The 17,940-nt window shown below is 38.6% G+C and overlaps 1 protein-coding gene across 1 annotated transcript in view; it reads left to right on the forward strand.

The window, feature by feature from the left end:
* LOC110677175 (protein sickie-like) overlaps window positions 1–17,075 on the forward strand; it is a 122,470-nt gene extending 105,395 nt beyond the window's left edge. Inside the window, exons 4-7 of the mRNA XM_021848046.1 lie at window positions 14,753–14,836; window positions 14,903–15,025; window positions 15,088–15,430; window positions 15,492–17,075. Of these exons, the coding sequence (XP_021703738.1) occupies window positions 14,753–14,836; window positions 14,903–15,025; window positions 15,088–15,430; window positions 15,492–16,498 (1,557 nt within the window). The 3' untranslated portion in view covers window positions 16,499–17,075. The remainder of the gene's footprint in view (window positions 1–14,752; window positions 14,837–14,902; window positions 15,026–15,087; window positions 15,431–15,491) is intronic.
* Window positions 17,076–17,940: the final 865 nt, after the last annotated feature.

Raw genomic sequence — 17,940 nt, forward strand, 5'->3', positions numbered from 1 at the left:
TTGAAACAATACGTTACCACAATCTTTCAGACTTACTAGGGAATAGCATAAGACTGAATATGGAAAATTTGAGCGAAAAAAATATGTTTTTTTTTTGGTTAAAATGTATGCTTCTGAATAACGTGCGTGTTAACTGTAATGCTTCTGAAACAACGCATGTGCTTGAAAATTAAGGTTAAAAAATAAATATGTTATCTATGTACAGTGAAGACAAATGTTATAGATGTCCAAAACTGGATATGCACTGGTAATTAAAATTCATACAACCATTTTTTTTCTTTGATTACTTATTTTACTGACAGGAAATAGTAATCACCCTGTACAGCAAATTGTAAACAGTTTTCTCCGAATTTTTCAATTGGTGATCTCAGAATAACATATTATGAAAATAATATGTGGAAAATAAAATCGATTTTATTACAGCAGTGTTGCCAATTTTGATGATTGTCAATGTACTTTGATAGGTCTTCTAAGAATAAAACAATTGTGTTTCTGTTGTGCTTTGAATGTGACATGGGGACTTACTAAGTAATTCTATGAAGGCGTAAGTTATTTTTCATATTAATACTATATTAGGACTTCCGTCAGGACGTACTTTTACACAAAAAATTCTACTCATATCAATTCCCATCAAATTAAAAAAAAAAACTTTAAAAATATACGGGAAAATTGATCTTATTATATCTGTAAAATTGTTGCTCCAAAAATAACTTGATTTTTTACATCAGGCTTCTGATTGATGATGCTTTCGAAGAACAAGCCTTTTTTGAAAATAGAAAATATAAATTATCGAATTTTCCAGCCAATTTCTTACAATCATTGATTTTGATAACCTCAAAAAATCGACCGATCTAATCGTTGTTCCATATTCGTGTGAAATTTAATTATTTTGGAGAATTTTTATTATCACATCATTGTACAATACTAGTCGAACGATGTGCAAAAAACTTATTGAAATTTCATTGATTAATAAGAAAGATACAGCATGCACAAGGTGCCCACTTTATAAAATGAACAGTCCTTAACTAACATATGGTCGAAACTTAATTTTGAGATATTTAATTTAAAATCCGTAAACTGTTCACAATGTATTTTATCTGTTGATGTTTTTTTCAGCTTTAAACTTTCATATATCCTATCAAACTTCAGGAGTCGCTTGAGATGATTTGATCGATATTGTTTCAGTCATGCTAGAGTTAACGTAACGATTTCAACATAATTTTGCTTTCCACGTAGAAAAGGTAATTGATACCAGAGGGATACCAGAATATCAGAACGTATTGGTACAGGGCGTTAAGATGCTCCATGGTGTTTATACTGCTCAAAAATGTCGATTGATGTCCAACAGAACGTTGGGATGCACCTGATCTATGTGAACTAAGGTCAAGGGCCTTTTACAAGGCATTAAGGCATGTATGATGAATACATGAAACAAGATCAAGTTGCTCCAGGAAGTGAATACAACTCGACAATTTCGGTTGATATCATACAGGGCGTTAAGATGCAGCTGATCTACGTATGATACGGTCAAATTACTCCAGGGCGTATCTACGCTATGTACGTTTAGAATTTGCAACTGATGGCACACAGAGCATTGTGATACACCTGATATACATAGCATAAAGTCAAATTACACACACTTACATTTCGCAAAGATCTGTGTGGAATAAAGTTAAAATTCTCTAGGGCATTGATATTGCTTGATCGAATGATGACATATAGGGCGTTAAGATTCATACGATCTACATAAAATAAGGTCGAATTACTCCAGGATGTTGAAACAGCTCGCGTTGCAGGGCGTTAAGATGCACTTGATCTACAAAGTATAAGTCGAATTACTTAAGTGCGATTATAAAGTTAGGAGATGATCCATATCGCTAAGATCTATGTGGAATAAGTGCGTTGATACAGCTGGATTAATTGATGTTTTACAGGGCGTTAGGATGGACCTGAACTTCGTGGAATAATGTCAAATTACTCCCTGGCGTTTATAAAGCTTGGTATTTTCAACTGATGTCCTACAGGGTATTAAGATGCACCTGATATACATACGGGAAAGCCAAAATACTACACGGCGTTGATACAACTCGGAAATTACGATAGATTTTCTACAGGGCGTAAGTTTCTTCCAGATCTCGCAAAGATCTGTGTGAGATAAACTCAAATTACTCCATGTTGATACAGCTTGATCGATCGATGTCATTTTGGGCCTTAAGATGCATCTGATCTACGTGAAAAATCTAAATATTACAGTGCGCTGATAAAGCTTCGAGTTTTCAATGATGTCCTCCAGGGCGTTGAGATAGACTTCATCTATATAAGATAAGGTCAAAATACTCCAGGGCGTTGATACAGCTTGTAATTTTTAATTGATACCCTATAGGGCGTAAGATACACTTAACCTACATAGGATAAAGTCAAATACTCAACGGTGATAATACAGCTCGGAGATGCCCCAAGTACCGCAAAGATATATGCGAAATATAGTTACTCCAGGGCGTTTATACAGCTGGATCGGTTGATGTCATACAGGGCGTTAAGATGCATCGGATCTACGTGAAATAATGTCAAAATACTCCAGTGCGTTAATAACGCTCGGATTTTTCAATTGATGTCTGACAGGGCGTTGAGATGCATTTGATCTACATAGGATAAAGTAAAAAAAAAAACGCCAGGGTGTTTGGCGTTGATACAGCTCAAAAATTTCGATAGATTATCTCCAGAGCGAAACGATGCTTCAGGTCTCGCAAAGATCTATGTGGAATAAACTCAAATTACTCCAGGGCGTTGAAAAATCTTAATAGATTGATGTCATACAGGGCGTTAAGATGCATCTGATCCACGTGGAATAAGGTCAAAATACTTCAGGGTGTTGATAAAGCTTGTAATTTGCATCTGACGTTTACAGGGCGTTAAGGTGCACCTGATCTACATGAAATAAAGTCAAATTTTTCCAGGGCGTTGATTAAGCTTGAAATTAACTATTGATTTCATACAGGGTGTTGAGATGCATCTGATCTACAAACTACCTTAGGGCGTTTATACAGCTTGGAATTATTAAATAATGCCCTACAGGGCGTTAGGTTGCATCTGATCTACATTAAGCAAAGTCAAATTACTTTCTGTCGATGATACAGCTTGAATTTTCAATTGAATTCCTACAGGGCGGTAAGAAAAAATCTGAGAAAAGCTTCTTAGTTCGAAAATAGTAGGTACTACATGTTCGAAAGATTTTTTATTCATACCAAAAGTGTAGTGCACTTTGTGGATTTTGTTTTTGAGTAAATGCTACATGTAGTAAAGTTTAACGCTTTTTATTCATACCACCCATATCTAGCCATTCGGGAGATTCTTGTGCCAACGTTATATTGAAGTCTAATTATTGTTAGCTTTTTTTTTATCAGAATCATATTTCTGGAGATGTATGGAAAATACATAATTATATTATTTTTTGGGATTTTAACATTTTTTAGTTTAAATTATTTAAAGATTTGCTGGAATGATTATTTGTACATTCATACCAAATATTTTGCCCTAAGCAACTTAATTATGATCTATTGGTTGATATAGCACGCCTTTGATGGCAAACATTGTAAAGAAAATGTGACATATGTAATGTTTTTTTTATCAGAATGAGAGAATGACAGCGAATGGATATCGAGTGCTTCGGAGAGCCCAAACAAGACAATTTGTTTTCGGGACGCCGAGTAGTTTTACGGTTTGCGTTGTGTGAGTGCGAAAAGATATACATGTTCAGTCGAGGATGGATTACTAACTAGTGAGCTCGTTTCATGCTTATAATGACACATTTTTTCATGACAGCGTTAATTTTATGTAATATTCAAACAAACTTTGTATGGTTCGTCACTACAAGTGTCGGCATTATGCCTGTTTTATATAATTTATATATACATATATTCTCTCTTTTTAACGTTACTAAAAAACATCTTTTGCATGGTTCAACATTATGGATGTTCACTTATATTTTAAAACTCCTACCAAAAACTTTTCATCTCGAGACAAAAATGTACAGCGTTACTCTTCTGTAATTTTCAAACAAATTATGTATGATTCGTCACTACAAGTGTCGGCATCATTCCTGTTTCATATTATTTAAAATATATACGTCATTACAAAAAACATCTTTTGAATGGTTCGACAAATTGGATGTTGAATTATTTTTTAAACCTTCTACCAAAAACTTATCGAGATTAAATGCAAAACTAGCTTTAAGTTTAGGACGTATTTTTCCTCCTTATTCATGGATCGCATCACTGACCAATTGTGACTCCCAGATCTTTTCCTCCCTCACTAATAAACACCCTTCCCGTGATGATTGTGGAGATGCTGAGGTATTCTCAGTCCCTAGAAGCAACAATCATTACTCTCTAACATACCTTCCCCATCCCAACTGACTGTAAGGACTTGGCCGGCGCCGTTATTGATCAATAATATTAGATCTGCTAAAATTGCACTTCGAGAATAAGCGGAAACTCCCATCCCTTATTCATTTGGATTGTAGTGCAATCCTTACCAGGTCTGATCAATCACGGAGTAGCAAACATTGACATGCACAGTCAGTCTATGCTATGCTATGCTATGAATGAGAAAATGACAGCGAATGTAACACGTGGTGATACACAGTGATCGGCATCAATCAGAGGATGGTGTGTGTCTTTTTTTCTCTATCGAAAATCTTTATCTTCCTCGAACGATAGCATAGCTGTTGTATGAATGCGAACGCATACAAGGGTTAAAATTATGGCTCGTGGGTCACCCTAGCAACTAAAGGTTCGGATTTTACTTAAACAGTGAACTCAAAAGATAACTTCTAGTACATTTTGGGTTCCAATTAAACTTTATCGCTGAATAAGAGAACATATTGAGTACTAACAGAACATGATTCTTAAAAAGTATCTCATGCATATATTAACAACAACAAAGTTCCGAACAAGTTCGAGTCTAACTTTTTCTCTACTCTAAACACCATTCTATTTAAGCTACTTAAACGAACTTTATGTGAACTGAAGTTCGGTTAAGTATTTAAGAAGCGAGCTGCTTAAGCCAAAACATGCCCTTTTATCTGAACGTTCGGTTGCTTGGGCAATGGTCACTAATGTTTTTTTTTCTCTAAGTACCTACTGTGAGACCTTGATGGTTACAGCGTAGCGTCATGCCATTGCCGTGCGTATTGTAGAGCTCCATCTTCGTCAGTCTTGGGCGAAACTTCTCCAGTTGCCCCGAACGTTTAGGATCGCCAGGTCCTCTTCCACTGCGTACAGCCAGCGTATTCGTAGTCTTCTCCGAAGCCGTCGATCTCTACCTGGTTCTCTGCTGAATATTATTTTCGCAATTCTTTCTTCCGATATGCGCACTAAGTGATTGGCCCACTGAAGTCTGCCGTATTGCACACGTTTGATGATATTCGCATCTTTGTACACTTGATAAATAAAACTCGTAATTCACGTAAAAGGCCCTATTCGCAGCTCCAATACGTCTTTTGACTTCGCAGGACACGTCATTGTTACATGTCACAAGTGTTTCAAGGTAAACAAACTCTTCAGTAACATCAAACACAACCCTATCAAACATTACCTCAGCACCAACACCAATAGGCCTATCTCTATCATCTACCAGAAACCATGTACTTCGTTTTGGTAGAATTAATGGCCAGGCCTACCCTCGCTGTCTCTCTCTTCAGAAGCACGAAGGCCTCCGCCATTGACCTGCGATCGATTCCAATAAGGTCGAGATCACGACCATGTGATGATGGTGCCGTTTTTCTGCACGCCGGATCTCCTAATAGCACCCTCGAGTGCAATGTTGAACGGTAAACTCGAAAATGCGTCTCCCTTCTTCAATCCGTTTAACTTCACAAACGAGGTTGACACCTCGTCTGCAATCCGAACACTTGATGTCGAACCATCCCGCGTAGCATGTATCAGCCTCAGGGATTGAATCCTGAGAAAATTGAGAGAATCTCTCACGTATCGCTCTCTGTAACTATCATAACATGCTGCACATTATGAGAGACTGTTTATCGTATACTGCTACAACTTTGATCAGATTGGGGGGATAGTAGTACATGATAAAACCCATCTAAACATGCTCCAAGCCTGGGGGACACTATTGCTATTGGAAGTTTGTGGATTGTTTATCGTACCAGTAAAGAAAAACACCTACCCCCAACGGTAAACAAGCGAGAAAAATGGATTTTATCATCGCTCTCTCTTTGGGGCTCTAGCTCGCTGCTTCCATTTATCAGACTTGTTACACCTTGCGATACAATGACGATCGTGGATCGCAACAGATGGAATGTTTTTCTTTGCTTGCTTTGATCGTGCTTCATACTCAAATGAGAGCTAATTCTGCAATGCCTGATCAGCCTCATTAGTTTCGTTGGAAAACCAAGTTCAGACATTATCTGCCACAGCTCATTTCTTTTCATTTCTTTCTTTGAATCGTATGCCTCGCGGCCTTAAAATCAATAAATAGGTTGTGAGTCTGCCAGTTATACTTCCGGAGTTTATCAAGAATAAACATCTAGTCCGTTGTTGAACGGCCCTCGCGAAAACCAGCTTGGTATTCGTCGACGAAGGACTCCTTGGAAGTCTCAGCCTGTTAAACAGGATGCGCAACAGTATGCCGAACTCAGTAAAGTAACTCCTCTGTTATTAGCACACTCCAATCTTTGCCCTTTCTTGTAGTTGATCGTATGAGGCCATCAAACCAGCCGGTGGGCATTTCTATATACTTCCATACCTTTCGAAGCAGTCGGTGGATCGACTGGTAAAGCTGCTCACTTCCGTGCTTGAGAATCTCGACCGGGATCTCGTCCTACCCATCAGCCTTATACCCAGACAACCAAAATGTGCGTATAACTAAATCACCTGGAGGCTTTCTATGTGCAAAATTTCACTTATAAGATGTCGCGAAAAGGCCTTCTACGTACAAAAGTGGAGGCGATATACGTGCATATATTATGTGATGAACAATAGCATACTGTGCGAGTGTATAAATCTTCTACCGAACTAACCTGTGATCTTATGCGACTTAACGTATGATAACGAATATTGATTTGACTAGCTGCTATGGATTGATCCAACTTACTTTGTACGAGTGTACGGGACGAAACACAATCTACAAATGAACTCAGAATAAAAGCGTTTTATTCGAGGAAACTCCTCAATCAGACGATTTTATCCACCGTGTTGTTCGATTTTAATGTACTTTGTATGAATAAACGAGTTTTTACGTGAACTTTTATGCGATTTGTGGTTGTCTGGGCACTGGATATTTTTTTAAATCAGTTTAGGAATGCAACCTTCAATAATTTCCAGAAAAACAGCTAATCGAAATTTTCAACCTAGTTTCCCCACAATAATGGTGTTTTGGATGGCGTCGAATATAAGGAGTTTAAAATGCCTCTTGTATCCACGGATTTTAACAACCTAACAGAGAGGAAAATGAGAAGTAAAGCAACGATAGTGGATTCAGACATGTAGTTTATAATAAATCTTCAAGCTGAGTAGAATACCCATAAGTAGATGAAAAAACCTCTAGTACTAAATTCGGTTTTTTCATCTACTCATGTAGTTTAACTAAACCGCAGCCGATAACGAAAGCTTGTGGATCGTTGATTGATAAAAAGGGCACATTTTTTTGCCCACCAGAATGTGATTAATTTTGCAGAAAATTATATATTGTGTTGCTCAAAGGAAATGTAGTTTTTGACACTCCATACAATTATCCCATCACGCAACTGTAGTTTTTAAGTTGGATTCTGTCTTTCAATACTTGTAGATATATTGCTATTGGAACTACCTTAGAAGCACACAAGTTCACTGACAAATTGAAACACGTATTGAGTCACACCAATCCTTTTAAATATTGCGAATTCCAAATGAAAGGCATTCCAAGCATTGATTGGAAATTTTTTATCGCATCGGTTGTTCCAGAAATTGAAAATAGGCTTGACTTGTTTCCCTTATAGCACTTTGTAAAGAGTGAAAAAGAAAATAAAACCAAAATAATTTTCCTTGACACTTTGAGTACCGGAGGAAATCGTTAATAGAAATCAAGGCTACTGTGGTCGATTTATCTCCATCACAACTAATGTATGGAGGTAACAGCGCCTCTAGCGTTCCAAATCTAATATTTCTATTATTTGAACACTTTCTATTGTTCGCGGTTTGACATTAAATTGGCTTGGTAAGCTATGGCGTTGCACACACTTAGTTCTGAATCGTTTTCGGGATGGACAGTTCTCTTCGAGTAGTCGACCGTATAGGACGTGTTTCCAAAGCAGTGGTGAACTAATAAATTAAACAGAGGCGTTTCATACCTACGGTGTTTAAGAGTGCTTTGCACTGCAGTTGTGGATCTATTCAAAGAGATAACAAAAGACACGAACAATGGCGAACAACAATTATCGCGAAAACACAATGCGTATGTACTTAGGTCGTGAGCAATCCAATCCGAAAGATAAGGAAGTTTTCAATTTTTTCCGTAAAAATGGTATCACAAGTGACATGCTTTTGTCGATGTACCGAGAAGGCAAAGAATTCTCTGTCTTTGCCAAATTCCGTGACGAAAAGGATCTGATGGAAACAGTAATGAGACTACCAGCTACAGTCGATTTCGAATCTGACAATGGTAATAAGGCGTCCATTGCGGTTTCGGTTGCCGGGAAGCAATTCCGGTACGTTAGAATTTTCGGCCTCCCACCAGAGGTTGAAGACAGGGACATTGCCAAAGAGTTCCAGAAATACGGTGTAATCCATCACATGGTTCGCGAGAAGTATGGCGCCGAAACAGGATACCCTATCTGGTCAGGAGTCCGTGGCGTACACATGGAGATTCTTCGTGATATTCCGGCTAGTATGCATGTTGGTCACATGCAGGCTAGAATTTATTACGATGGTTTACAAGCGAAATGTTTCATCTGTGGATCCACGGATCATATGAAAGCGGGTTGCCCGAAAAGGTCTACTACGGTGAATGACCGCTTAAGAAAGGCTGCTGCTGTTGATGTGCGAGTTGGTGCTGGTGCTGCTGGAGTGAGTGGAGGTGATGGGGTTGTTGTTGCTGCTGCTGTAGGTTGTGATGGTGCTACTGGTGTTTCTGGTGGTGCTGATTGTGCTGATACTGGGGATTCTGCTGTGGTCAACAGCTACAAAGACACTCTCTTGGGAATCAAACCAAGAGACATTGGACTGGTTGGAGTTAAGTCGGCCGAAAATACCAGTGGAATGGTGGTGTTAACTAAGAAGAGCTTCACGGTGGCAAAACCGAACGAAGCTATCTTAGATGATGCTCAACAGGACAAGCTTCATGAAGAAGGTAAACAAGTACCGGAGTCCGAAAAAAATGGTCCCGAGTTCACAACAGTCGTCAATCGCAAGCGGGGGCGTACTGGTAAAGGCGAAGGACAAAAGGATACAGACTCTGATCAATCTAGCACGGAAGCAGATCATAACAATAGTGACCAGGCATTACAAGTACCTGCGACACCGGTCTTAAGTGAATTACAAGGTGTGAAGACAAGATCAAAAAATAAGCAATTGAAAACCATTCAAGGTGACCTTTGAAATTACAGTGATTCTTAATCCAGAATGAACTACATTTCAACCATTAGTACAGTAAATTTGAATAGCTCCAATTCAGATTTGAACAAAAATTTGTTAAAGGATTTTGTAAGAGATTATAAACTTGATATAGTTTTCCTCCAAGAGGTTATATTCGAAAATTTCAATTTCATACATTCGCATCAAGCAATTGTAAATAGGCCATCCAAAGCGTTAGGTACAGCCATACTGATACGGAATGGGTTGGAGTATAAAGACGTTCTTTATCATCCAAACGGCAGAATATTATCCTTCACGGTAGCAAACATGAATTTGGTCAATGTCTACGCGTTTTCAGGAACTAATAAGAAAAAAGAGCGCGATATTATGTTTCAAACAGATCTTGCTGTGCACTTGGGCAAGTACTCTGCTATGTCAACAGTACTGGGTGGCGACTTCAATTGTATATTGGAGCCAGGTGATACAAAAAATTCTTGTAAAAATTATTCCACTAGTCTCAAAAGCGTGATTGATTCTCTCAAGTTGAAAGATATTCTTCTGCAGAAGAAAACTAATGAATTTACGTTCCTTCGTGGTGATTCGGCCTCAAGAATTGACCGTTTCTATGCTAATTCAACAGTAGTTCAGAACATTACTGAAACACGAACCGTAACCGTTGCCTTTTCTGATCACAGAGCAGTTATTTTCAAAGCAAAAGTTCAAAAAAATGATTTAGCTATGCGTGGTAAAGGATATTGGAAGATAAATCCACAGTTGATCGAAAGTGATACAATCAACTCTAGATTTATCGATGAGTATGATAATTTAAAAAACAGACATATTTATTCCACAGATCGAAGTTCTTGGTGGAATTTTGTCTTCAAAAGAAAATGTGGAAGTTTTTTTAAGAATGAAAGCTGGAACCTTTATAAGAGTATATATCAGAGCAAACAAATTTTAAATGATAAAATGCAGAAACTAACTGATAGGCTTATATTGGGAGAAGATGTTAATGATGAGTTACAAATAACGACATCAAAAATTATGGAAATCGAAATGGATCGTATGAAACACTTCGTTTTCAAGTTAGGTCCTCAGACGTTATCCTCGGAAGAAAAAATAAGTATTTATCAAGTTGCTGCCCAGCTAAAACGAACTTGTTCCTATATTCGTTTGAAAAATAACGGAACGTTGGTAGCAGATCCTGCTCAATTAGGGAATATTATTTTCGACCATTTTTCGAAATTATTCGATAAAGATTCAACAGAAGATTCAAACGACGTAGACGCTTTGTGCAATGTGAATGCTGCTTTAGATCTGAACGATCAGAACATGCTTATTATAGGTGCAAATGCAATTTCAGTTGATGAAATACATTCTACTTTAAAAATGTGTTCATCTAAAAAGTCGCCAGACCCTAATGGCCTGACTTATGAGTTTTATCTAAAACATTTTGACACTGTTAACCCGTATAGGCCTGAGTGAAAGCAAAAAATCTAAAACCCTCACCGCTCAGCGAATCCTTAATGGATTCAAATGATTTTTTGTCAGTATACTGGCACACATATCTAGTTTCTAGAAGTGGACAGAGTAACGCGGAAATATTATTGTGACCGGAGTTATTCCGGTGGATCACTGGGTCAGGTCGGGTGAGAAGAGTACTGTGCGTTTGTGCCCCTCAAGGTAGGCAAATTTCAAGTCACAGATAATTTTCAGAATTGGCTTTAATGTGGCCACTACATGACGGAATTTTAAAAAAATTGCATCAGTGTAAACCTTTTGAGAAACAATTGAATTGGATAACTATGAGTTTTGCATTTGATTAATCCTACAAAAGATCATTTTCGGGTCCCGGGACGCCTCAAACTTATGATAAAGTGGCCAATTTATATCTGAACATCTGTGCCAAGCTAATGGGAACGCATTTTAGTGCAAAATTGTGTTTGATTTCTACTTTTCGAAAATTGAAACGGGTTAGTATCCAATAAATCTACAGCCGGTTCTTCCGGGCATAACGTCCTAATGGTCACATCCGATATATTTTAAACGGTGCAAAACACTTCATTTATAATGTTGAATATCAGATCTTAATAATTTATGCAAATTAAAATTATTGTCATTGCAAATAAAGAAAGGTATCTTGGTATGTCCCAAAAAAAAGCCCTTTTTCACCCGACTTGACCCACCGGAATAACTCCGGCCACAGGAATATTTCCGAGTTCCTCTGGCCACTTTTAGAAACTAGATATGTGGGCCAGTGAACTGACAAAAAATCATTTGAATCCGTTAAGAATTCGCTGAGCGGTGAAGGTTTCTATATTTTTGCTTTTACTCAGGCCTATACGGGTTAAAGATGAGTTATTTAACATTTTTAATGCATATTTAGTAAATTCAGTTACACCTCCAAAAGAATTTACTTCAGGAATAATAACTTTGATACCTAAAAGAGGGGATTATTTTGATTTGGATAACCTTAGGCCCATAAGTTTGCTCAACACTGACTATAAATTGTTTTGTAAAACAATTATAACAGAGTTACAACCGTTTTGCAAAAAATAGTTGGTCCTGGTCAGGTGGCGTGCATGGTAAATAAGTCTTGTATTAATAACATTCAAAATATTCGTCGTTTGATTACAAGATCCCTTGAAAATAAGAGAGTTAAGGGTTTTCTGGTAAGCCTTGACCTACAAAAGGCTTTTGATAGTGTCAGTCACGAATTTCTTTGGAAAGTCCTGTTTAAATTCGGTTTTCCAGAAAAATTTGTTACTTGCTTAAAGCAATTATACGCGTCAGCATCGTCATGTGTCTTATTCAACGGATTTTTAACGAAACAGTTTCCAATCAAATCATCTGTAAGACAAGGGTGCCCTTTGAGCATGGTACTGTTTGTAATTTATATCGAGCCTCTGATACGAAAATTGCAAAGCAGTATCAACGGCATTCTTATATATGATAGGTTTTTAGTTGTTACTGCTTATGCCGACGATCTTACCCTCTTCGTCAAGAGTGAAGAAGAGTTTGATTTGATGCTTCAAATTATTCATTCGTATGGCATGGATTCAAAAATAAAATTAAACATAGACAAATCTTCTTTTGTTAGAATTAATTCGTGCAAAGGAGGACCATTCCTTATTAAGGAAGTAGCCCATCAAAAAATTTTAGGGGTACATGTGACGAACAAATGGACTGAGATGGCCAATTTGACATACAATGATATCATAAAAAACATCCAATTTCAATTGAAAAACAGTAAATTTCGTAATATGAGTTTATATGAAAAAGGACTTTATTTAAATACTTTCGTACTTTCAAAGCTTTGGTACGTCGCACAGGTGATTCCTCCAAGTAATCTCCACATAGGAAAAATCAAATCGATGGTTGGACAATTTTTGTGGGGTAATAATATTTTTAAAGCGGATCGTAATCAATTATACTTGAGATGCGAAGACGGTGGTATCGGCCTTGTCGATGTTGAGAGTAAATGTAAAGCTTTATTTATAACAAACATTCTCTACGATACGTATGGAAACGCAAATCGTGATGAAGAATATTTGTTAACGTTAGACTGTTTGAGTAAATTATCGAGAAATGGAAAGGAGTGGGTAACCGAAGCTAAATATTTGAAGGATAACTTTGATCTTACAACAGTTAAACTATTGTATTGGTACTTCATTGATAAAAGAAACACAGTGCCGAAAATAGAACAATCCTTTCCTCTTGTACAGTGGGAAAATGTTTGGGAGAATATCAATTCAAATTTCTTGCCTATGGAGGATAAATCACAGCTTTACTTGTTTGTAAATGATCTAATTCCAAATAGGGAAAAACTGTTTAGATATGGTATAGGCCGGCTCCAAAATTCAAACTGCGAGGTCTGCTCATTACCTGATGACAATAAGCACCGTATCATGGGATGTACTTCGGGTGCACAGCAAGTATGGGAGTTTACGAATATTATTTTAACAAAGCATTTAAAACTAAAATTTGTCAACGCGGAGAATATTCTGTCTTGGAAAATAAACCCAAAAAATGAAAGACAAAAAGCAGCCTTATTCCTTGTCAGTAGGGCGATTTCTTTTAACCTAAATAAAGAAGGTAGTTTGCATAACTTCAAAAAACAAATAAGAGAAATGAGATGGAATCATAAAACGACATTTAAAAAACACTTTGGAAAGTATTGTAATTTTCTGTAGACAAAAATAGATGTAAGCGGTTAGTTTTGGAAAGAAAGAAAACTGTAAGAATGTATGGAAATATGAAGTAAATAAATAATAATATTAAAAAAAAATGGATTGTGAGTTTTTTAGTGATTGTAATTATAATTATAAACATTTTCAGGTAAACTTTAATATAATATAAAACATATAATAGTTATCCCAATTACATTATTTCAAACGAATCGTACTTTTCTCAGAGCTGTTTAACGCATCTTTACCTAGCAAACTCTGGCATTCCTTCTTGATAGGGCATGAATTATAGCGCGCTAGAGCAATCATCTGATCACTGCTTGTTTCACAGTGAGCAACACTATGCGCTGAAAAGCAGCCCTAAGGCAGGTCAGCGATGTTCACAGTGATTATAACGACAGCGAAGCTTGATCGTGCGAATCAATTTCCTATCTTTATGAGCATCTACGGTATCGATGCACTAACGAGAGTAAAACACCGCCACAAAGCCTTGCTAGGCGTGAATGCTCAACTACCTGGCTGCGTCTACAAGCGTGATTATTAGCTTCAAGTTCACGCAGCTACTCCACTTAATAGCGTTTCCAATGAATCGACGGTAATGATTTTGAACTGTTACGATCGTTGGTGATCCTCGAGGTGGTCCATTGTTGTTCGATCGGCGCAATAAATCAGTTGTCTAGCATAAATTACTCGCCGGGGCTCGTATGACATTTCTTCGTTAAATGTTGACAACACATGGCATACGATGCTTGGGATATTCGGAGAGAAACATCGAAAGGTCGTAAATTAACCTGATCGTGCGATACAGTAGGCTTTGACGTTTTGGGCTACCAACGCCTACTCGGATCAGTTTTCGGTGGAGAACGATATGATGTAGAGTTCAATTTGGGTGATCGCATCGACAGAAGTACCGGTAGAGGCTCAAATCAATAAATCTTACTCATTTCAAGAACATCAATCATGTTATCTAATTTTGATAATTTTCTCGTTTCATTTCAGTCTAACGCTGTAACCGCGTTTGAGCAGAATCTGGTCAATGTTTCGCAAAAGTTGCAGAAAATGACGACTTCAACGGATGAAAAGGTATGATCAAAGCGTATAATACCATTTTTAACCGCTAGGCATAACGTACGCTTTTAAATTCTACAGGACAGCGAAATTCTAGAGATGAAACAAACGATCGAGCTTCTACGACAGCAGTCTGCAGGGATAGCCGCGACTCAACTACTTGCGTTGACTTCTTCCCATGGAACGACGGCCAGTGGGACTGCGGTAAGTTAATTCACATAAGTTCATTCGAATAAGATTATTCAATGCTCATTGATCACTTTCAGCAATCGCAATCAGCCCAACCGCCAACAAATGGGGAGATGAAACGCCACCACAGTACGGACTCGATGTATTCCGTGAGTTCAACGAGCACTAGCTGCTCCAATCAGGATAAGCTAACGAAGAAGAAGAGCGGCTTCCGGCATTCTCTTCAGCGAGCGTTCTCTCGCAGCCAAAAAGGCCCCAAAGCGAGCCGTCCGGTCAGTCAAAGCTCCAACCCGGATCCGGACTTTATGCTGATGAACTATCCAAGTCACGAAGATGTCTGCATCAGTCCGCAGCCGTACGTTCCTCCGCTGTCGCCGACCAAGATCAGTCCACCAAATTCAGCCAGTCCCATTCAGAACGGTAATTGTAACATACCAATAACATCCGAACTTTTTCAAGAAACATCCATTCCCATTTTTAGGCGAGCAACAGATCACGTTCGACCGGGACGGCAATCCGGTAGTCACCCACCTTGTGAAACAACTGCGCGAAAAGGACCTCGTCCTGACCGATATCCGATTGGAGGCTCTCACGACCGCCTCTCAAGTAGAAAGTCTCAAAGAAACGGTCATGAAAATGCGCCAGGAGATGATGTCCCTCAAGCATAACAACGATCGTCTGCAGCAGATCGTCACTCGGCGATCGATAACAGGCAGTGAGCTTTCCCTAGGATCCACCAGCCCGACCAGCTCCGTAGGTGAATCCCGACGTTACAGTGCTGCCGTTGACTACATCAACCACGGTCGTCCCATGCTCGATCTTCCATTAGATTTCGACGAAGGCGAAGAGGACAATATCCCACCGGCTCCAGCACCAGAACCGCCTCCGGAACCTTTGAGCCCTGCCTTCATCGCCGACATGTCCCCAACGGTAGAGCGACCCATGATCCCCGACTCGGAGATCATCTCGATCGCCAACGAATCCATGGTCGATCACATTGACGGCAAGAAGATCGCGATCGCAGTCTACCTCGGCCAGATGGACCAATTCCTCAAATACCTCGATGAAATGAATGAAAACGGCCATCAAGAGAACGGGAAGATTCGCCAGAACGAGTTCACGATTGCGTTCACCTACGTCTCCGGCAAGACCAGTTGGCAGAGCTTGGACTACATCATCCATCGGAGCTTCAAAGATTTCCTCGAACGTGTAGATCCCAGCGGCAACCTGGGACTCAGCACGGACTCGATCGCCAGCTATCACGTAGGTGAGGCGAAGCGAGCCTACGACGTGCGCCTCCCGGAACTTCTCCCCTACGGTTACATCATCGGGAACGTCGATACGTTGTACATTTGCCTGCGAGGCGTTAGCAATATAGCCTTAGATAATCTTATCATCAAAAACATGGTGCTACGATACAAATCGTCGGCTGTCGTCGATCCCAAACGAATGGCTGCCCGGGGATCGATGGAGTCGATTGCGAATTAGGAAAACCGAAATCAAAATTGTTAGAATTAGGATAGTAGCTTAAACAGTTGTTGTTCCGTTGAAGTTCACACTTTTCCCTCACAAGTTGCAATAGTTGAACCTACTTGATATTTGCTCCAACTCTTGAATCTATTAGTAACAGTGAAAAGGATCGCAGGCGATCCTTCCAGCATATGAACCACTACATAACGAAAATCAACCGAAATCCATCTAGAAACATCCAACGCATGATATTCAACAATTACGAGTGTCTTCGATCAACTGAAGACTGATAGTAATGTATTAACATGGTAGCCTTAGTAGCGATCGTAATTCTTCAAGGTAGCTAATCTAGAATATTCAAAAACGTTTATTTCATTCTGCAATAATGGTGATCCTAGAGTCGAGCTTACTAGTTTTTTGTGTGTTAGCACTAACGTTCGTATCAATTAACTTACATAGTTTTCGTTTCCCCGTAACGGTTCCATTGTAATCCTGAGAAATGGTGTAATTCACGTTATAGTTGAAATTGACTGCGTTTTAGTCATCGAAGCCATGAATGTTTTGTGCTGAAATAAAGGTAGCTATATTCCACGAATGGTAGTTGTTCTTCAGACGAAAGAAAATTCCCAATAGTTGAAAGTATTTCATTCTCGAAAGCGTTCAGTGAGACACTATAGCCTTCACTTTTCGAACATTGACATTCAATAGTCTTTGACCAGTTAAATAGTTCTGGTATCGCTCAGAATTATACGTGGCGACTATTGGAATGAACTGCAAAAAAAATGAATGAATTTAGTGTCTGTTTTCGTCATAAAGGTAGATCTGTCCACCTAACGACCATATTGCCTTGTTCTTACATGTTATATATAAGTTCAGATTTTGATGACCATCGATAGTAGAAGAACGAACTGCTGTAAGAAGAATCGCAATAAAATACACACTATTTTATGCCAAGCTTATTTTTACATCCACAATCTTATAAGATTTTCGTAGTAGCAAAAATTGGTCATATTTTCGTGGATATATAAAGTATAAAAACAGATTTTTGCACGGTTTTGACTTTGATGGCTAGTTGAAGCATCCTTTATGTGGACCTAAGGTAATCGGGCTTAAAATTCGTTTTTCAAGCTTAAATCAAAGGTGGCCTTTATTGCCCCGCTTGACCCTATAGGATACCTCAACTCAAAGTTTGAGGTTTTGGAGAAACAATTCAAATGTGGATTTCTATGCTGTGACATATGATATCACATGTATTGCTGTGTGCGTTTGAAACGCAAATATCAAATGCGGGAACACCAAACGCGGTAAGATTTTCTACAGGCAATCCGATGTCAAAGTAAGCTTTTCTATGCTAGGTTGGCGGTGATGTGTGAAATCGTTGCTGGGTGTCCTTTGATTGTTTTGTCTTATCGCATTTGAAGGTCATTTAGTGAAGATTTGCACCTCAAGTGCACACAGCA

Source organism: Aedes aegypti, chromosome 2 (genome assembly GCF_002204515.2).
Source record: "Aedes aegypti strain LVP_AGWG chromosome 2, AaegL5.0 Primary Assembly, whole genome shotgun sequence".
NCBI lineage: Eukaryota > Metazoa > Arthropoda > Insecta > Diptera > Culicidae > Aedes > Aedes aegypti.